At 48.3% G+C, this 21508-nt stretch overlaps 1 protein-coding gene across 16 annotated transcripts in view; it reads right to left on the bottom strand.

Annotated features, from left to right (window-relative positions):
* KCNMA1 (potassium calcium-activated channel subfamily M alpha 1) overlaps positions 1–21508 on the bottom strand; it is a 669950-nt gene that overhangs the window by 192915 nt on the left and 455527 nt on the right. For all 16 annotated transcript variants that reach the window (XR_014796777.1, XM_084903669.1, XM_084903660.1 and 13 more), the window contains exons 10-12: positions 6682–6792; positions 4068–4173; positions 1982–2064 (exon numbers count right to left, since the gene is read on the bottom strand). Coding sequence is in view for 15 of the 16 variants with exons in the window: in XM_084903669.1 (XP_084759795.1) it covers positions 1982–2064; positions 4068–4173; positions 6682–6792 (300 nt within the window). In the remaining variant the exon portion in view is untranslated. The remainder of the gene's footprint in view (positions 1–1981; positions 2065–4067; positions 4174–6681; positions 6793–21508) is intronic.

The following is a 21508-nucleotide window of genomic DNA, read 5'->3' as shown; positions in this document are numbered from 1 at the left end:
TCTGATACTACCTTTGCCCAATAATTTCTATGCCTTGGCATCATGCCGTGGTAACCTATATATGTCTTCACATTAACCCTACCACAGGCAAGGCTTTTATGAGATATTGTGATGAAGAAAAAAAATGCCCATTTCAAAGCTATTATCATTTCGATTAGTCACTTTTGAAGGCAAAAGAAAAAAGAAAGAAAGAAAGAAAGAAAGAAAGAAATAGAAAAAGAAAGAAAGAAAGAGAAAAAGAAGAAAAAGGGTAGTGCCACCCTCAAACTTGTCTGTGGGATCAATACATTAAGCTTCATCTTCTTTTGATATTTTGGGTGAAATTTTGAAGATAAAGCCTAGTGCCTTAAAGTCTACATCTGTGTCACTTCATATGATGTGGAAAACGTGGTGAAGGAGTGAAATCCTAGTTCAAAGAAAGGGCAGACTGAGCCACCTTAACCGAGGCTGCTGTAGTCACTCTCCAGCTGTGACTGGTGAGGGGATGGACCCAGGTGTGGGAGCATGTCCTCACCCCACCATCTCCTGCAACCTGGCAAGCCCAATGCTTACAAGAGCTCACACATCAACTTCCTTAAAACAACTGCACTAATCATATTGCCAAAAAAAAAAAAAAGCAAGTGGAAAGAGAACAATGCTCCAGATGTTGCTTGCCAGACACAAGGACCAGATGCTGAGGGGAGGCCTCTCTCCCCCGAAAAGCATAGAGGAATCCCCCCACCTCCTCAATGGGGAAGCACGTGTCACTTGGGGCCACTGATTAAAGGCACAGAAAGGAGGTTCCAGCATTGTGATGATGCAAAGGCAACTTCCCCAGCCCCCATCTTGGGACAGTCAGGGCAAATTCCCAGGGCACAGTAAACCACGCTGCAGGGAGGGAATCTTTGTCTAGACCCCAAAGATGGCTGTTCACAATTAGGTAAGAGTTCTCGGGAATACAGTGGGAGTGACATGTTTTCTCTTAGGTCATTTCTTCTCCAGAAGGTTCTTTTTACCCTTCCCTCTTAACTACTCTGCAGTTTATGCTACAGGAGGTAAGATTTCAAAAAAGCTTTAGCTATCTGGAGCAAAAATACCTTAACCTTTTAGGTATCTCATAGTCACAATATGTCTGGATATGGGTCTATGCAAAGAACAAAAACAGAACAACAGTTTTCTTCTGAGATAGTGAGGGGTAAGAGTTGGGCAGAGAATGGCCTCTGACAGGCTTAGGCCATTTTCAGGAAGGGTACTGGGAAGTGTTATCCAAAGAGTGGCCCCCCAGATGTTCTGTAAAAATGGGGGCCAGGGCTTGTAGTCAAATAGGTTTGAGAAATTCTCTAGAGCACATTATTTTTATCATTCATATTAGTTTTAAAAGCACTGAGAAGGTTTTCAGTAAACAAAACTATTTCATTCAGGGAAACAAACTAATTGGAGAACCAACTCCTCTTTGTGGATGAAATAAATCCAGGTGCTATAGACACACTTGGAAAGCTCTAAGATGGGGCTTCCTCCCAGGCACTATTGAAATTTGGAGCCAGACCGATTCTCTGCTGTGTGGCGCTGGCCTTTGCATTGTAGGATGTTGGGCAGTGTTACTGGTCTCTACCCACCAGACATGAGCAGGACGACAACCAAGAACATCTCCAGATGTTTCAAAAGGTCCCCTGAGATGAAACCACATCCCTGTTTAGGTATCTCAGGTCCATTTCCTCTTAGGAAACATGGCACCTTACTCCAGGTCACACCCCTCTAAATGTACCATTCCCTTTGGTCCTGTCTAAAGGATCTCAAATTCAAGACCCAGAGCTCCCATCTTCTCAGGATGAACTTCCTATGGACTAGGCCTTGTGTCACTGCCCTCCACACCCAGCACAGCCTCAGCTCCCCCCAGGCCTAGGCAGGTGGATTATGGAGGAGATGCTGTAGAGGACCCAAAGGGGAGCAAATGGGCCACAGAGCCCCGAGCCCAGAGCCTTCCCCCACCCACAGAGGTTACCTCATGATATTGGAGGCATCTTCAGCATCGGGGTCTGCGCAGTACTTATTGGCAAGGATGAGGCACGCATCTGCTGACTCTATCTAAGACACCAAAAGGAAAACCACAGGCACAAACACATAAATAGCCAGGCTCGGGGGCAGTCTCTCACTATTGGCAGCTCTTGGGGAACCTGGTGCTTTGCAAGGGAATTTTTTAAAAGAATCCTGAGAGATTACAGTTTGTGTTTAAAATGTAGGTTGCAAAGTCTTGTTATGATATAAACAATTCATCTGGTTGCTGGTGGAGGGAACAGCATGTACCTTAGTAATTATACTGTTCATTTTGCATAGTCTTACATGTGAGCTTCTCAGATTTCTTTAAAGAGCAATGAACTAAGCCTTTTAGTACCTCCACCCCCGCCCCACCTCCTTTCCCCACCAAGATCCTAATTTTTCCAGATGGGAAATGGAGTTAGGTGGGCTAAGCCCCATCCACTCAGGTTACCAAGGTAACTGAGGAGTTGGAGATTCAGCCATTTAGACTCCAACATTTTCCCTCTAACCCTGTTCACATCTTATCTGGCAAATACAAGGAAATGAGAGTCCTGAACCACTGCTGTTTAGTATTCAATTAGCATTCATACATTCGAAAGACAACACATCTGTAGGTATGAAATGATGTGTAACAGACAATCTCAAATTTTAACTTACTAACTTATCTGAACATGAGCCCCAAATGGTTTATTCCTTTGAGGGGTTTGTGAGTAGAGCTAATAACTGCCTACATAGAAATTAGGTCCAAGAACAATAACCATTTTCTTGAAGTTCTCATGAGCTTCCACAATAGCCATAACTCAGACCATGTCTGGGGGAAATTAAGATGAACTGGACTCCGTAAGAATTCTCATGCTGGCGCAGGCCTGCAGCCTGTCCCACTTGGCATGCTGTACTTAGCAGACCCTCCTGCATTTGGAGAGAGGGTGTGGTCTCCCCCATCGTACGTCACAGTGTCTCTGGTTTTCTTTAATAGTCCAGAGAATTTACTCAAGTCCTTTTGGCTTATTCATGTTTGCCCATTACATGGTTACAGAATGGTGTGGTGACTGCAGTTAGCATCAGATGTCAGTGGCTTCACAATTGTATACACTTACTGTTGTGCAAACTCAGAGCGTGCTTACAAAATCGGTAGAGTGCAATGGGTAGAGTGGCAGAGGCCACTTTGCTATACCTTATCTCCTTATAAGCCTCGCGTGCGCTTTCTAAAAAGATTCTACCTTAGCAGGTGCTGGAAAGAAAAATTAGTCCTTTACAAAGTGATATCAGATACCTGTATGTTTAGTTCCACATCTTAGTCTTTTGGTGGGGGGAAGAAGGAAGCTCAAAATGTTTTATGGCTTGATAAATTTTTATTTTAAACTAGAGGCCCGGTGCACAAGATTCACGTACTCAGGGTGGTCTTTCAGCCTGGTCTGAGCCCTCAGGGAATTCCTACTGACAGGGGGGAGCAGGCCTAAGCCACAGTTGGGCATCCTGAGTGCCGCCACCACCACTGCACTTACCAGCCTTGAGCCCAGCTTCTCCCTGAGTGGCGCTCCCCTGTGGGAGTGCACTGACCACCAGGGGGTAGCTCCTATGTTGTGTCTGCTCCCTGGTGGTCAGCGCATAACATAGCAACCAGTCATTCCTCCATTCGGTCAATTTTCATATTAGCCTTTTATTATATAGGATTTTACCCTTAGAGTTCCTTTTGGATATAAATAATTGATTTCAGAGCTACATTGAATCCTACTTAAATATTTGAGATTGAAATAACTTGATGATTATGTTGTATGAATCCACACAACTAGTCTGCTTCCTTTAGCAAAGGAAGTTCCATGCTCCAAGTAGTTCCAGTATGGAATGCTCACAAGTGGTCTAGCAGGTGCCAGCAGAACCAAGCCCTGGGGTCTATGCAAAGGTGATGCCAAGATAGTGGTATCTGACTTCTCTCATTAGGGGTTGGGGGGATGACTCTTGGCCATCCTGGGAGGCATGTTCCCTTACCACTGAGTCAGGTACCCCCCTCTTAGGTGGAGGAAAAGAAGAGGTCACTCCTTCCTTCTTACCTTGACTCTCGCAAGATCATGTGGGTTGAGGACTGAACCCTGATAAAATTCCACCTGAGTAAAATGTCGTTTGAATAGAGCTTCCAGCTCCAGGTTGGGGGAAATGCTGTGCAGGGAGAGAAGAGACAGCCATTAATATGACAGACGCAGGTGTTGCAGCCTCCAGGCCCCCTTCTCTTGACTCCCACAAAGGGAGGCCTGGGAAAAAGCTTTCTCCTTCAGAGCAGCTCCCAAGCCCGCCATAAATAAAAGGCTTGCACTCAAGAGAGATAAAACCTCCTGAACCAAACCGAATACCAGGCAAAATAAACAGGCCCAGACTTTTGCCACATCTGAGACATAAGGGGTGAAATGTCTTCGACTTCATTATGAATGGAATCCCTATTTTATAAATAGAGAAACTGAGGTTGTGATATCAGGGTTAGCCACAGGTTCCCTTGGGAGTGCCCGTTCCTTCCACCAGAAGCCTTTTCCCTGCTTCTCCACCTCATGGACTCCTCATCCCCAAACATGTCACCTCTGTGCAGCCGCACCCGGAGTTCTTTTACTTGCACTACTGTTATTGATTCATAGAGTATACACCATTCATCATTCTTAGGACTGAGCTGTAAGGACATCTTTCCACTGGAGGACAAAGATTAAAACACTGACTGACCAATTCATTCATTCTGCAAAATGAACAAACCTACTCTGTATGGTGCTATACTAGGCACTGGGAGGTCATATTTAGTTAGAACCTACTTGGTGCCGGGGATAGTGTTAACAACACGACTAACATTTACTAAGTACCTAATCTTAATAACTCTTAATGCTTTGAGCGTTTAGTGCATGGCAGATACCATGCTAAACACTTGCAAGTATTAACTCATTTAAACCTCAGAAGGACACTTGAGAAAGGTATGTTATTAACACAAAGCTTCAAGAGGTTAATTAACTGGGCCATCTACTAGGATGCTGACAAGAATCGAAGCTGGGGACACAGGGGAACCCTGATACTGGAAGCATTAGCAGCCAACTTGATTCTGACTGAAGCCCTGGGTGAGAGAAGAGGGGCTATCTATGCAAATCTTTCCAGTCCCCCAGAGCCAGTAGGCCATGCTTCATTCCTGGTAGAGATGCCCCAGGCCAGTCTGCCACCTGGTTAAACTGACTTCAGCCAGTTAGGATAGACCACTGCTGTGCTCTGATGTCACACATGTGCTCTTCTTAAAATGTTCAGCCAATAGGAGGGCAGACCTACTAGTACACACTACACTTCTCTTGAAGCTTCTATAAGGCTCAGCGGAAAACGGGCCCCACAACTGGAAATCAGCAGCTAGCTCTGAACTGTTCTGTGGGTTCAGCTCCTGGGCCCATGGCCTGGCCAGCCTTTTCAGAACTTAGAGAAGTCGGTGCTGAGAAGAAAAATGCTGGTGCTCAAATCTGGTGACCAGTTTGGTATTGGTGAACAAATGCCCCGAGGAGGAAGGTGCACAGAATGGGAGCTAGTAGGGAGATCAACCTAAGAGGGCTCTTGGAGCAGGACTGAGTCTTGAGTGGTCAACCCCATAGTGAGCCAACACCAACATTGTACAGAGAATTTACTCAAGTCCTTTTGGCTTTGTTCTTCTAGCAACTTATGGCTAGGGCTGGTCCCTGAATGGCCCATCTCTAAAAGAAGACAGATCAATGCATGTCAACATGCTTGAGCCCCCCATTCTCCATCCCTGTGCAGACTACCTTTTCCTTAAAGGGGATGTGGCAAAGCTTAAAATATCATCAACGTTGAGCAGAGGGGAGCTACCTTGCTTTCCTCACCTGTAAATCAAATATAGTAAGACATAACTTCTAAATCAGTTATGTGACCTAATATATTTTATATTTCTCAATAATAGTGACCATTGATTGAGCAGCTACTGCATGCCTGATCCTGCTCTGTGTACATTATATGGATTACTTCTTTTCATTCTCACAACAGCCCAAGGATGTAGGTAGAAACCATGATGATGTCCCCATCTTTTGGATGTGGAAACTGAGGCCCAGAGAGGTTCAGCAAGTAATTGGTTGACCCAAGATTCAGATCGGGTATTCAGAATCCAGAGCAGGTCCTCTGCTCCCTCTGTTGATTAAAGGAGGGACTGTATGCATGGTGACCAGGGAGCACAGTGCCCCCCACTGGGAGTTTCTGGGAACCACAGTTACTGTGGTTATTAGTACCTTATATCCTGCTTCCTGTTACAATTATGTTTTCCTTGGTCGCTATGTCACCCCTACAATCACAAGGTATCCACACCACACCGCTCATCATTCTGTACCAGACACTGGGGACACATGTGGATCACAGAGATCCAGAAGCTGAGGGCACAGTAATGACATGTGTGACCCATCATAAACTCCTCTGTTACTTGCCAGAATCACCTTCACAGAGGCAGGAGCTGCACTCACTGAACTAGCATGTCACTGCCTTTCCATTGGTTCAGATCTTCCTCCTCATGGAGGCCCAGCAGGGGTCGTGTCTCATTCAACCCTGCCGTGCCCTCTCCCCTGCCCACAGCACCACTCCTGCAGACACTCAGGGTGCCCCCTCGGGGTGTCTTGTTGGGTGGAGGGTCTCAGAACCACAGGGGCCTCTTACTTGTGAAGAAAGACGATCTCCACGTTGACATCGTCCCGGTCCTTGTGCAGGAAGTCTTTCAGGAAATTGGAGACACTCTCCAGAGTGATGTGTCCACAGACCACAATGTGCCTGCACGGGAGAGGCTGGTTAGATGAGGTCACCCAGCGCGACCCAGGCACCCACGCCCAGCAGGACAGAAGAGGCACAGCTGCAGGAAAGCACCGTCCTGGGGGGCTCCATGAGCCCAGCTCCCCTCCCCAGAGGCTGCGAGGCAAAGCGACGGTGCTGGCAGGTGCTCTTCGGCAGAAAAGGCATATGGTGTCTCACCTGATGCCGCACAAAATCCTATTAAAGCCCAACCGTTTGGCCAAGTGGTTTTATGCATTTCACAATAAGTGACATTATGCTCACGCTTAAACGCTGCATCTCTAGTCCCCTGCAGATTCCTATCTCTCCCTTTCTGCCCACAAAGCGTCCTCCCGGGAGATTTACTGAATGAGTCTTGGTTTATGACATAGAGCTTATCAGGTAATGAGATAACAAATCTTGCTGAAACGATGATTTTGTGCGTAAGGAAGCGGACTTTTATCAGGGTGGCTAATGTGCGGCTTGACACATTATGGGCTCTGTTGGCCATAAGCAGTAAAAAGGAAAATTTTGCATTTTTCCGCCATAACTCCTCCAACAATGGGGGCACGTAACGCTTTACAGTAAGTGAGCATTACTCAGGGCTAAATGGGGACGGGACGCTTCTGGAATGGGAGATCCGCCGCGGACCTGTGTCCCCGGGCAGCTGCTTCCTTAGGGTGCCGCGGATGTCTCTGCGGGCCAAAGGGACCAGCCTCTGGATGGGGAGAAGCCTTATCCCAGGGACTTCTGTTTCTGGAGATGGTGGCTGACCTTGGGGGGAGGATCCCCTTCTCCAGAACTGTGGGAACAAGAGTTCCCCAGCATCTCTGGGCTCCTGGACCAATCTGACATTGACACCAGGCTATCCTATGGCCACTGACTAGGACAGTCACTACAAGGTGCTCGATCGCTCAGGACTAAGCACGTTGGTGAAGAGTTAGTGCCAGGCCCCCATGCCTGGACTGGCTGTACAGAGGAGACGCACTGGCTTAGTGTAGAGAGGTTGTTGCAAGGGACTCAGCCCAGATCACTGTGCGCCTCAGGCCGCGGGGGACAGAGGCCGAGTCCCTGGCTGGGCCGTGAGGCATGGGCATGTGGTGAACAAGAAGCACCGTAATTCTGTGGGAAAATGTAAAATGGCCAGGCCCCTCGCACTCCATAACCGCTCTGTGCACACTGCAATAAGGCGGAGAGCGCATTGGCTGGAGGCGGCCCGTAATAGGAGGCATGATGATCACTTATGCAATGTTCCATTAGATGCCATTACAAGAGCCTGCCCTTTCCTTGTAATTTGGTGCTTGACTAAGTATGTGAGAATAATGCAGTAAACTCATTGGTGAAAGGATAATGATGCAGAACAAAGAGTAAATCAATAATGTGCGCGGTGCAGTTCATAATATCACCATTACGGACTGTTATTGTTACGGAGCTGCACTTAGCGATCGGCGAGCAGCGGCCATCGGGGAGGGAGGAGTCAGGGGCTTCTGCGGAGGAGCCATGTGAGCAAGATCACTGAGCTCGAGTCTGCGCCTGCCGGGTTGAGGGAGGTCCTGTGGCCACCCAACCAAATTCTACACTCAAAACCCATACACCCAGCACCTTCCTAAAATACACAGTATGTCTGAATATGTGAAGTGAATGAAACACTTGGATTATATGCATTTTTATCACATCATAGCTTAACATGCTTGTTGTCATACATGTGCATCTACATGGACAAAACAGGCTGCACGTGAATTTGTGTGATCTCAATAAGACTTCTGATTGTGAACTTGACCTCTCCACAAATGACAGTGGGGGCAATGCTGATACTTTCTGCCCACAAACTTCCCTGGTGGAGACCAAGGCCAGCATGGTCCAAGGTAAGGGCCCCTCTACAGGGATGTGAAAGGGAGCCAGATTGGATTCCCTGCTCTGCCCCAAGGACATGTGATCCAGGGCAAGTTTCTTCTCCCCGTCCAGCAGATGAGGGAACTGAGAGGTTAATTCCCCAGCCAGCTCCTGCCCCAGGCATTGCAAAGCCCACAGTTCTACACCAGCATAAGACTGGTTATTATTCAAAGCTGGACTCAAATCAATGAGAGGGCCAGAGAGATGCCTGAACATGCATTCTTCCTATCCTGTGCATGAAGAACTGAATGAACATCTGCCAGCATCCCGCTTCCTCCTCCAAAACCATTCATCTCTGGGACAGCTGGATGAGAAGTGGAAGGGGAGGGGAGGAGTTCACCCTCTCACCCTTGAATCAAAGGCTCAGCCGCTGATTTATTCGGCCTTAGAGTCAGGGTTCTCTTCGTTGAAAATGTGCTGGGTACATATAAAATATATTCCAATGCAATCAATATTATCCCTTAAGCCTTTAATTAGCTTTCACTTCTCTTAAGAAGTAAGACGAATGCTGGCAGGAGACAGAAGGAAAAAAAAAAAAAAAGGATTGACTTTTCTCATTTGGTGTTAGCTGTCCAATACCATTCTCTACGATTTAAAATATATGTCTGTTCATTATAGCATGCCTTCTGGGGTAGAGAGCAGTCTTTATCAAAAAGGGAGGGGGGAAAAAATCTTCCTTCAACATAATTGGTATTTTTGCTCAGAAAAAGCGAGATTGATTGAAAGCAGACTGCCGCCCTGCCCGAGGAGAGGTATTGGGTACATTATGGTGGCAACCTTGGAGGACTCATATTGTTCCACTCTGTCCCGGATCTGATTGGAAGATTTACCGCGTCCCTGTTTTGTGCCAATAATCATTTCCCTCTATTTTGTTTTCCATACAGTGAACGCGGTCGAGGAACCCACAGAATGAAAACGTTTGAATGCAGTTAGGACTGATGGATGAGAAGAAGCTGCCTCTCCATCTCAGTATCTGCATCAGGAGGCCGGCTCCCACCAGCCCGTCGCCCAGGGAGCACCTGGGCCCAGGGGGAGTGGCAGGGAGGATGGTGACAGGGGCACATTCATTTCCCAGAAGTATTTTCACGAGTTGACAATTCCAGGGGCAGTCATCTTGGGAAGGATGTCATTGTCGAGGGGAGAAGAGAAGCAGCATTTCCTGTTAGTTGGCCATGTAATTGAAATGCTCTAAGACTGAGAGCTGGGCGTGTCATCCAGGGACAGAGTGACAGTCCTTCGCAGTGCATGGCTCAGAGAACGCCAAAAAGGACCCTCATCCAAAATTATCTCTGTCAGGTCTGTGACACCCACAAATCTGCCATGTGAGATTCATCTGGATGGCCCTGTGTTAGCTCCGACACCAAGGGACGGAATAGTCTTAGATAAGGGACCAACTCTGCATTTCACAAATATGAAATCAGAATCTCTGAGGGGCTGGACCGAGCGCCTGACTCATGAGGTTCTCTTGAGGGTTTATTTAAATAAAGACAATACGTGTGAAGGGCCTAGGAAAAGGTCTGGCCCTTGTAAGCATTAAATGGCAAGATTCACAGGACATCTGGTCAGCTGGACCAGAAGGCCCAAGACAGCCAAGGCTGAGAGGCAGCACGAACTCTGAACAGAGTTCCAAGTTCAGCCACACAATTTGGCCACCCAGGGGCCGAGACATGATGCAGACGTCCATCTTTAGATGCTATAGGCTGTGTCCAGCTCAGGACTTCCTCAGCCTGAGGACCCAGAGGAAGACAGGAATCTTGTGGCTCCCTGACACTGGAGAGTTTACAAAGGCAGCTGCTGCCGGACCAGAGCTGGACATGTTTAGACTGCTGGCCATGGCAACCTCTGACTTCTAGCAGGCCAGGCCCCCGGTTTGCGAAGATGACCAGCCAACCTAACTCAGGAACCATTTTCCCTCAGATATACTTTTTTTTTTTTTTTAGGTTTTTTAGTGCTGGGAACAAATCTTTGTTGAGATAAATTAATGTTAGTAGCTAGGATGAAAAGGTCCATCTCAGATGCAGAAGGAAGCATCTGAAATGCTAAAATGGCATCTTGGGGAGAGCAGTTACTCATACAGGGGCTGGCCTGGGGAGAATGCCCACAAACGCAGGCTGGATGAACCAGAGGTGGTAACGCCGGTGGGTCACGGAACCAGCATGGCACCGAGGGGTGGAGGGTGGCTTAATCAGAATAATATTTCACTGTAATGATCGCTATCAGGGCTCACCAGGAAACTACCAGTTGCTTATTTCATGGACACCTCTTCACTCAATAAGTATCGCTGCCAATAACCATCTTCACCTCCCACACACTGTCCTCCATTGCTCTGCTGGGAAGTGGGTCAGGAAAGCTGGACGCCCCACTGCAGCTGGGAGCTCAGTTTCAGAGCTCAATGCCACTGTGCCTTTCAGAGTGGATAGTAGCTCAGAAGCACTGCCTCAGGGCTGGAGGCATAAGAGGAGAGAGGGGAGCCACCAGACACAGCTTTTCAAGGCTCTGGGGGACGAGGCACCCAGAGCCACTGAGGGGGAGCTTCCCTCAATGAGAGGGAAACATCTACACACTTTTCAAAAGACTCAGGCAGTGATGCTGAGAGCCAGCAGCCTTTGCAAAGGGCTGCGAGTGTCATGGGCTCCTTCCCACATTCCCCTGTCTATCTTTGTGTCAGAACTGCCCTTGGCGAGTGTACAGTCTAGTGCTTGCATCGTTATGGTGTGAACACTGCGACCAGAGACTCAGTGCCCAGTGTATGCCAGAGTAAGGGCAGGCCTGCTGTGGCCTGCTGCCCCCTAAGCAGAGGAAGCAACTGGTGCTGCTAGAAGGAGCTTTGGTCCTGGGTAACTGGGACCACTTGAGCCCTACCACAGGGTCCCAGTTCTCTGGACCTGCCCCCGTTCATACCGTCCGTCCACCTTGTCTAGATATCCGCAACAGCTTCCTAATTCTGTTCATGTTTACTCTCCCCACAACTCCCAACCTCACCCTCCCTCCCTCCAAAAAAGCTAAAACTCGAGGATGGAGGCAGATCCGACTGCATTGGGCCCCACGGGCCAGGGAGGTCCTGCATCTCCCTTAAGCAGAGCCCCACTGAGGAAGACGATGTGAAATGCACAGCTCTGGGCTGTTTATTTTTAAAGATACTATATCCATTTTTACTGGAACAAGTATAAAGAACTTAAAAAACCCATAGCTATCCTGTCACAATAAATCATACAGAGTAAATTGAAAATCCTATACAGCTTTTCCTGAATACACTGTGCTCACTTTGTCAAAGAGCTAGATGAAATGTGGCATATATTGATCTCGATGTCTCTGTAAAACTATAATATTTATATCAAATACATATGCTAGAAGCTCTTGTCTTTCTGCTGAGCCCTCTAATCATGTTTCTCTGGTCCCACCTCCCCCCCGCTAGTAGCTGCTGCCTTGATGGGAACGCATTTTAAGAAGGACTTGTCCGAGGAATTCATCAGCGTTTTATCACATAGAAAGCAGGGTAGGATGGCAAGAGACCCCGAAACCCACACCACAGTGGTCAGTACGCAAAGTACTGCCCTAAAGGAAGAAGGCTGAATTAGCTCCTGCCTTCACATGCCCTCCTAAAAGACTGTCCATGCCGGGAGATCGTCTTCCGTCAACAAGGTAAACCCAGGTGAGTGGGCCACCTCCTTCTACCACATCCTGGGACCCAGCTCAGGACCCCAAAACTGGCCGGGCTTTCAAGAACTATATGTTGACCAATGGACTTGATGGCGGAGCCCATGTGGCTAGGGGACCCTGGGCCACAGGAAGTGGAGAAGAAATTGAATAGTCAGCTGCAAGCCTGTCAGAGCAGTGCCTGTTCCTGCCAGCTCAGTTTTACTACCCCGTTTCAAGCATGTGAGAGAACAGCACAGGTAAGAAGGACAAAAATGAAACCAAAACAGCTGGGAGCACGCAGCACTCCAAGCCCTGTTTTAACCACCTGCTGTTTGAAACAAATGAAAACACAAACAAACAACCACCAGAACAACCCAAGGAGGGTGGGCAGTGAAGTCATTCCCCAGCCAGCGCGACATCTAGGACTTTGCTAATCACTAAGGAAGGAAATGCCTTCCCCCTCCAAGTGAGGAAGAGAGTGAAGGAATCATCTGATCCAGCTGTCAGCAGAGCTGTTCTGGGGAGACAGGCTGCTTGGCTGTTTCTCCAAATGGGGCAGAAGGTTGAGTGACTACATCCCAGCATCGCAGCAAAGGCACCTCTGGAAACACCCCAAGGTCGGAGGACAGGCTACTGGTCGACCCAATGGGAAGCACTGGATGTCCTGACCGGACCAGGCCTTTCTGCAGGATGGGGGTGCATCTTACCATCGGCAGCTGGTCAGCACCTGAGCCAGCCCAGAGGGATCTGTGACTGCACCTCCACCTCCATAATTGGACCGTGCACGAGGAATGATCCTGTCTTTGTGGCTGGCTGCCTAAAGAGGGTTTCAGTCCAAGTCTTAAAACTAAATGCCGGGAAGCTCAGTGTGGGAGACATTGGTTGCTTTTGCCTGTTCAGCAGGCACCCCCCTTCTGTCAACAGCACCTCATTTTTTTAATGACTTTTTGTTGAAAGTTTTACATATGTCTCCTTCTCCCCACCCCTTTGACCTCTCCCCACCCACGCCCACCCCCAGCACATGCTCCCACCCCCTATTGTCTGTGTCCATGGTCATGCTCATATGCAAGGATACAAGTCCTTTGGTTGATCTCTTACCCCTGGATAAGCACCTAATTATTAATTTGAGAATCACTCCTCCCCAACCCTATACAGTCTTGGGCCCTTTAATCAAGGTTCCCTGACCAAGCTCTGCCAATCCTGCTTTTCAGTTTCTCATTAATTCTCACAATAACCTAGGATGCAGATATTACCACTACCGTTTTGGTTTATTTCTTTCCCTCCCTCCCTCCCTCCCTCCCTTCCTCCTTTCCTTCCTTCCTCCCTTCCTCCATTCCTCCCTTCCTCCCTTCCTCCCTTCCTCCCTTCCTTCCTTCCTTCCTTCCTTCCTTCCTTCCTTCCTTTCTTCCTTCCTCACTTCCTCCCTCTCTCCCTCCCTCCCTTCTTTAGTTTCTTTCTCTCTATTCCTTCCTTCCCTCCCTCCCTCCTTCCCTCCCTCCCTCCCTTCTTCCCTCCCTCCCTCCCTCCCTTCTTCCCTCCCTCCCTCCCTCAAGGAAGCAATAATATGATGGCTGGACTCTCACAAACCACACTTCCGTGTCTCTCTCCCCACCCCCTCACTCCTCTGCATTTTATTCATTCCATAACTGCAGACTTAATGGCCTTTGGTTATTTTTTAAGTAAGCTAGTCTTCCCCTGACCTAACTCTTCCAATCCTGGCCGGCTCTCTGTGCTTACAGAGGGATCATCACACTGAACCACACTCTCCTCGACTCAGATCAAAGCAAGCTTGTCTCTCTCCACTTGGTAATGCTGCTTCTAAATGGGAGGGACTAAGAGAAGATAGGATTAAGCAAACATCAGCTACCTCTTTGGGGATGGAGGTGAAATAGAGAATGAGTCCAAAAGAAATGGTTCTCGCCCTAGAGAGGAGACATAACAGCTTTGATTTGCAAATTGAGCCCTCCCTCTCTCCCTAGCCCCTCTAGTAAATCATGCCTCATGGCCTGAGAGCATGTGCTATTGGACTTGACCTTCCCATAATGACAGTCAAGTTGACACATCCTGGCCTTGCTCCCCAGCCACACCCAAGGGTGTTGCCCCAAGTTGCACACTCTGTTAGCCAGCCTTGCTGAGTAGATGCAACACATGTGCACAGGCCTCCGAGGCCTCCGGCAGGTTACACACAAAATAACTGGGAGCTTATCCACAGCCTCCAGGTCCCCGTGAGGCACAGAACTTCTCCCCAACAAAGAGGACAGGCATGGAACGGAGCAGAACTCAGGATGACATCAGCTGCTCCCCATCCTTCCAAATCTCTCTGCATCGCTCTGTTACTGGGTCCACCATTAGATCCGTAGACTTTTGGTGCTCAAGTCACCTGCCCTTACCTTTGCCCTAACTGCTCCAATGGGTACATTTAACAATTGGGAATTAGTGAATGCTTTTAGGAGCATTCTTTCTAAAATGCTTTCAGCCTTCATGTTGCTTTATAATTTCATGACTTTATTGAATAAAATTGTTGCCAAATTAGCATTTCACTGGGGTGATACTCCTACATATTCAAGCTTCAGTTTAGCCACCACTGGCTTCTTAAATGATTCTGTTTGCTCGATGTCCAAGGTATGCTCCAGGAGAGCAATAATCACACTTTTATTTATTTATTATTTTTAAGTGTTTTTTTTTTTTAATATATTTTTATTGGTTTCAGAGAGGAAGGGAGAGATAGAAACATCAATGAGTGAGAGTCATTGGTCCCCTGCCTTCTGCATGCCCTCTTACTAGGGATTGAGCCACCCGGGCAAGTGCCCTGTGCTGGAATCAAACCATGACCTGCTGATTCATAGGTCCATGCTCACCACTGAGCCACACCAGCTGGGCTCTAGCTCATCCTTTTAAACACAGCACCTAGCATGGTGCCAGGAACATGGCAGGGGCTCAAAGAGTGTTGGTGGAGCAAATATGCTGAATGAGAGCTTTCCTAGATTTGCTCTAGATGATAGCTGACACTGGGCTTCCCAGTCAGTGGCCAGAGTCAGAAGCCCCTCAGAGAGATGGGTGTGTATGCATCTCTGAACTGCCTCTGTGTCCCCTTATTGAAAAGGTATAGAGAGGGGACCTAAGGTTCCTTTACTGACGATCGCCACCCACATCTGGAGCGGCCCTGTGGTCCCGGGTGGCAGCAGCCATTGCCATGCGATGCCAGCACTAGATGTGGAGGCTGGCTCCCTGCGCCACAGAAGGAGGCTTCCAGGAGTTTCACATCGCATTAGCCCCTACAGACTTTTAATAAAAGGAGACACCGGACTTGGCCAGCTAGAAAGTTTCCTGGTTTGTTTTCAATGTATGATGGCAGCATCTGTGGGATGGACCCCAAATCCACTAAAACTGCTGTACTCGGATCTGGAAAGCCTTCCATCAAAATGAATGACATCGTCAGAAACGGAAAACAATACCACTTCATCTCCGAGGGCTGCGTGCATCTACCCAGCAAGGATTCTCCAATCAAATGTGAGGTTAAAGGGAAAGAATCTTCAGGCATTGTAATTAGAAAATACATATTCAGACTCCTTTTTTTAGTGGAAGAATATTTAAAAGCAAAACTTAGGCTTACATATGACTTTGTGGGATTTTTTTTTTTTTTTTTTTTTTTTTTTTTTTTTTTTTTTTGCCACGCAGTTCATCTCCCACCTACATTTCTATTCTTGTTTTCAGAACAATAGCTGGAACATTTTGATAAGTGTGTGGAAGGGAAGAGAGAGACAGCAGGAAAGTGTGTGTGGGGGGATGTGTGCTTTCATTTCATTAGTATTATCAGGAAATTGATTTAATATGCATTCGAGTCTCTTTAAATCGAGCTTCAAGTTTGAAAGGCACTGAAAATGTGGCTTAGAGGAATCCAAAGCAGATGCAAAGAAAGAAGCGCCCACATCCACATCCACACCCACCAAGACCCCTCTCGTTGAAAGGAATACCTGGCATATTACATTATACGATACAGCATCTACTTGACACTTGCTTTTGGTATCTGCCCCTCGGTACTGAATTACAGAAGTAGTCAAGGGGTCATTGTTCCAAAGTATTAGGGCAATCTCATCTTTTCCTCCCCTAAAAGTTTAATGCTAATCAAAGCAGAACGCCTAATCAGTCCAAGATGGCCTGTCAGTTTGAATTATCTGTTTGTCTTCCTATTTACTGTATCTGTCTGTCTACGGTTCTTCATATCTCTGTGAAGATCGGTTATTGGGGCCTGTGTTTCCTTCTGACTCGAATGGCTACCAGATGATCCTTCCTGGTGATATGTTGATGATTTGCTAATTTATGGTTTTTTAAATGTAGGCATCTGAAGACATTGCTGGGAGTTCAAGCTGGGGCTCGCATGGGCCTTACAAGGAGAGGGCTGAAGGGCTCACGTGTCAAGGGATGGAAGTTTGTGTAAGAAGCAAAGCTTCAGTCACATTTCAACCAAAGCACTGTTTGTGGGACAGAAATCGTAAGTGACATCTCACAGGGAACCTCACTCACAAGAGCAGTCCCCCCACGCAGACCGTGGGGGCAAGAGTGAGTGCTGCCTAAGCTCCACGGAGACGGGAAAAGGAAGAAGGCCCCCGGTGCTCATCCCAACACCCCACGGGAAGGACCCTGTATCTTAGTCCAAATGCTGGATCAGGCCTTCCCAGGAAGCTCAGCCACGGCCATGCAGCCCGCAGGAAGGCCGTCACCTCTGGGAACCAGCAGGGGAAGCCTAAATAAGCTCTGGCTTTGAACTGCCAACCACATTGGTGGTCAAATAGTATATGATGTGCAGCTCAAGACAGATGTGACCCATTTGGAGGGTTTTATGGGTGTGTGGAAATACATCTATCCCCAGTGCCTGGCGTGTGGCGAGCACTCCATAAACACATGTGGAATGAATGACAATGAGGAACTGATGTGAGTGCTCATTTGGGTGGGGGTGGGCTAGCTAACCAAGGGTAGATGAAATGAACCTTTGGAAAGAAATAATCTCAGTTCCTTCATAGCCAGTCATTGCAATTCCATTTTTTTTTTTTAAATGGTCAAGAACCATGGCTGGCAAAACCTGAGTGTGGCGAAGACGATGAGATGGAGTTCCATGTTGACGCAGGAAATCTCACAAAAGAGACGAGAAAGTGGAATCATAAATGAACAAAGAATGCAGAGGCAGATGTGGAGCCTATTTCTGATAAGAGGGAAGGCAGAGTCTGATAAGGGCCCCCTAATCAGAATTGGGGCAGGTACCTGGCGGGACACAGGATGGCATGGTCAGGCATCTGGGCCCCAGAGGGACAGAGTTTCAGACTTAGTCCCATGGAGGGACAAGCAAACACCTCACAAAATATGGATTTTAAAACTAGGGTGCTCACTTCTTTTGGGGATCATGAAAGCTGGGTTCAGTGGCCACCGAACAGATGTAACATCTCCTCCCAGGTGTCACCTCCCTGGACCTCTTTATGGAAGGTAAACAATCCCTGTTTTGCTCTACAACAGAAGCTTGGGTCTTGTCTCTGCTTTTACATGTGTGCCTGGTAGCTCCCTTGGCCACAGTCTTGCTCATTGCCTGTGACCTCTTGGAGACGGGGAACTCCACCAGGACAGGTTCCCTGGGCAGCTTGCTCACCACCCATCCCGATCCGTCTCCCACACCACCCAGCAGTGTGCCTGGCACAGAGGTCCTCAGCAACCCTCCAGAACGGAATGAATGAGCCAGTGGAGGGAACCGGAACAGACAGTAACTAACTGCTCTCTGGCGGTTCTTAGAGTTTGACATTTTGTTCCAAATTACTGAATGCTCTTCAAAATGTAAGCATTTACATGAAAAAAAAATCACAAATCACCCCATTTTCATTTTTTAATGGAAAAGCATAATAGGGTCTCGCCACCTCTGTGCCTTTGAGGCTCCTTCTTACAACCCTGAGGACACACGTGAGGTTAAAGGCAGATGGTCCTCCCTCCCTCCAGAGGGACACAATCCGAGGGCTGGTAATCCCGTTCAGAGCTAATGTTCCCAGAGGCAGAGACCCAGAGGTGCGCTCTCAGGAGCTGAAGAGGGCAGGGAGACACCTCTGCCAGGGCAGAGAGGGCTCTTCCTAAGACAGAATGCAGGTGGGCTCTGCCCAGGAGTGGTCTAGGTCACCACTACCACCTACCATGGCTGGTCACCTAGGAAAGGAACCCCCAGAAAGGATGGAGCCTGACAGTGTTGAAACCCACCAATACTAGTAAGACACAAATCTCACGTCGATCAATGATCTGCCTGCCCATTCTTGAGAGCCCCTCATTGTTAGAGGTGTTCAAAAGGTCAATTTCTAGCTGAATGACGGGGATAATAGTTTTGTCCCCTCCTCTGGGGCCAGAATCCTGAGAGATAACAAATGATCAGAAGGAGGAGACAAGCCCAAGGTAACACCCCACTTAAGGACAGTGGTGGAGAAACACGTAAAATGGTAAGATCCCTGAGTGTAGAGCAGAATGAGGTCTCAAGAGATGATCTAGAGAGGCAACGTGACCCAGGGGCACATGCTGCCGCAGGTTAAATCCCTGATGGAAGATCTATGGGACATCAGGCAAATCACTTAACCTCTGCAAATGGAGATGACAACATTACCGCCCTCACAGGCTGCTGCCAGAATTGGAAAATAGGCAAGTGTGTGTAGTTATGACTATTGTCACGGAAGGCAGCCCCCCGGGGCTTTGCTCTACAGTGATTCACGTTCTCACTTCTGGAAGCCCAGAAGGAAGCGCTCTAAGAGAAGCCACGGCATTTAAGTTTCACAGGCAGCTTTCATGCATGGGAGCTAGACCCAGTTAGTCTGCGACCACTGTTCCCCCAGCCAGAAGGGGGCCCAGCTTTCTCATCCAGCCAACATTTCCTCCAAGGACATCAGATTCACTTTCTTATTCCCCTTTGCCTACTCCATATCTTTCTCTGTCTTCTCAGGAACCCATGGAATAATCCAACCCATCCCGTTCTCCTCTGTCCCAAACACCTGGCCAAAGACACTGCCTCTGTTTCGGGCCCCAGAATCCCAGCCTGGGAACTAGAAGGTCTGGATGGCTCCCTGTCCAGGCCGCCTCTAACAAGGGGGTTAGCAGATGGATTCCTCTCTGTGGCCGATTATTTTCCATGGCCCTTGGCCATGTGACCTTGGACCATGATCTTGTCAGTTCTCATAAACTAGCCAGGAGTGGGCTGAGTCACACGCAGAGAGGAAGCCTCTGGGGGAAACGGCAGGGGCTGTGGGAGGAAGGAGAGCAGGCTGGGATTCTGAAGGCCATGGGAGCCTCACCTCTGTGCTCCCCACCTCGGAGCAGCTTTGGCATCACATGAAGGAAAGGAGGAGAGGCAGCGAGCGTCCTTAGGAGGACGGCTGGGCTGCAGGTGGGTCCTCTTTTGAATAAAATCTGGGGGCTAACTGTCCCCAAGACCTCCAACTTGGAAAAACAGCCTTCCTTGGTCATTCCCCGGAACCCCTGGTTGTTGACACCCAAGTCCCTATTCTCAGGAGCCCCAATACATCATCATAAGATGCATTAGAGAAAAGCTGACACAGAGCACAGCCCACTTCACTGCGGGCTCGCTGTGCTGGGCGAGGTTAGGTGTGGAATATGGAGGAGAGCGCTGGGCGACGCCCATGATGCAGTGCTGACGGGGAAGGTGTTCTGGGGACGTGAGGGGAGATGTTTACATTCTGCCAAACACACACTGCAAACGAGGTGCCGAGGAAACCTTCTTATGCTCCTATACTCCAAAAAGGGGTGTTACCTAAACAAACCCCCGCTTCTCCGCCTATTTTTTACTCTAAATCATCTTTGGAATCCCAAGCTTTGTGTCTCCGTGGCTTTGGGTCGCAAGTTACCTGGTTTTCTCCAGGGATGCATTTTTACAAGGGAGGTGGTTATTCCTGAGTAAAATGCTCAACCATAAACCAACCCTTTCGCTGTGTGTGTTTTAGTTAAGTTCTGGGCACTCGCTTGCCTAAATCCTCGGGAGCAGTGTGCATATAAGTGGGTCCATGAGTACAGCACATACGTTCATGAGTCCACACAAGCATGGGCGAAGCAGCTATTTTCAGAGTCTGAACTCTATCTTTCAACAAAGTTTAGCTGCTTTCCTTTTGCAAATGCATTTAATTTTATCTGGAAACTTTCTGACGTTAGAAATAGAACAACTGTAGTTTCTCATTATGTTTGCTGCCAGAACCCATGCTTGGTTGCTCACTAAAGACCTTATATCACTAATTACTACCACATGCCCGGATCCCCAGCGCAGGGGAACTTATTGATTCTGACAGCCCATTCTCTCAACACTGAATTCCAAATGAAAACTCAAATTTTGGCCAAACATAACATTTCATCAATCTTGTTCTACTGACTGGAAAAACAACATCAAACAAAGGGTGCTAATGGCCCTCTATTACCGTGCCTTTCCCAGGCTTATGTTTTCTGATGAAAGATCTAAGTGACCAAAGGGCTCCTTTAAACTACTTAGTAATTAGCTTTTGAACTGGGAAACAATGCGCAAAGTGCACAGTCCCCGTGCTGATGACAGAACCTGCTCTCTGTCCGCGGGGTCGGCGACATCGGAGACCCAGCGAGAACATTAAAAGCAAAGTGCACATTTTCATAAAAGGGGGACAGGAAAAAAGAGAGGGGGCGGGCATACGCGGGCTAGCAGCGGTGATAAAAGATTACCGAGACCTGAGGCAGAACAAAAGCCACAGAAGCCTGTGATCTGAAGTCATCACCGCAAGGGGGCTGGAGGGGAGACGCCAAGGCAGAAAGCGCCCGGATCAGACCAGGCCAGGGGTGAGCGCCGGTCCGAGAGCCTGGGCCGGTCACTGGCCATCAAAAGCTTGTCAGCCCCCAGGCCCACCCACACTGGGGTTGGGAAACTAATTGGGGGTGAAGGGGGTTTTACGTGGAGCAAGAGTCAAGACGTATTTCCAACCTGGACTTCAGGGCAATTGACTTTACTGCCTCCTTTGGGGGCAGGGACAGGACAGGCTGGCTGGGACAGCGAGTAGGAGGCCAACATGGCCCTTCCGGTGGGAAGGCCGTCGGCTCTGTGGTGACCTGCCCACACTTTAAGGCGGAACTGGGAGAAAAGCTGTTTTCCTCTTGGCATGGGGCACATGACTGATGGAATCTCCGGACACATTTGGCCTTT

Source organism: Pipistrellus hanaki (genome assembly GCF_964339955.1).
Source record: "Pipistrellus hanaki genome assembly, chromosome: 14".
Taxonomy (NCBI): Eukaryota; Metazoa; Chordata; class Mammalia; order Chiroptera; family Vespertilionidae; genus Pipistrellus; species Pipistrellus hanaki.
This window is presented reverse-complemented; position numbering and strand designations above follow the sequence as displayed.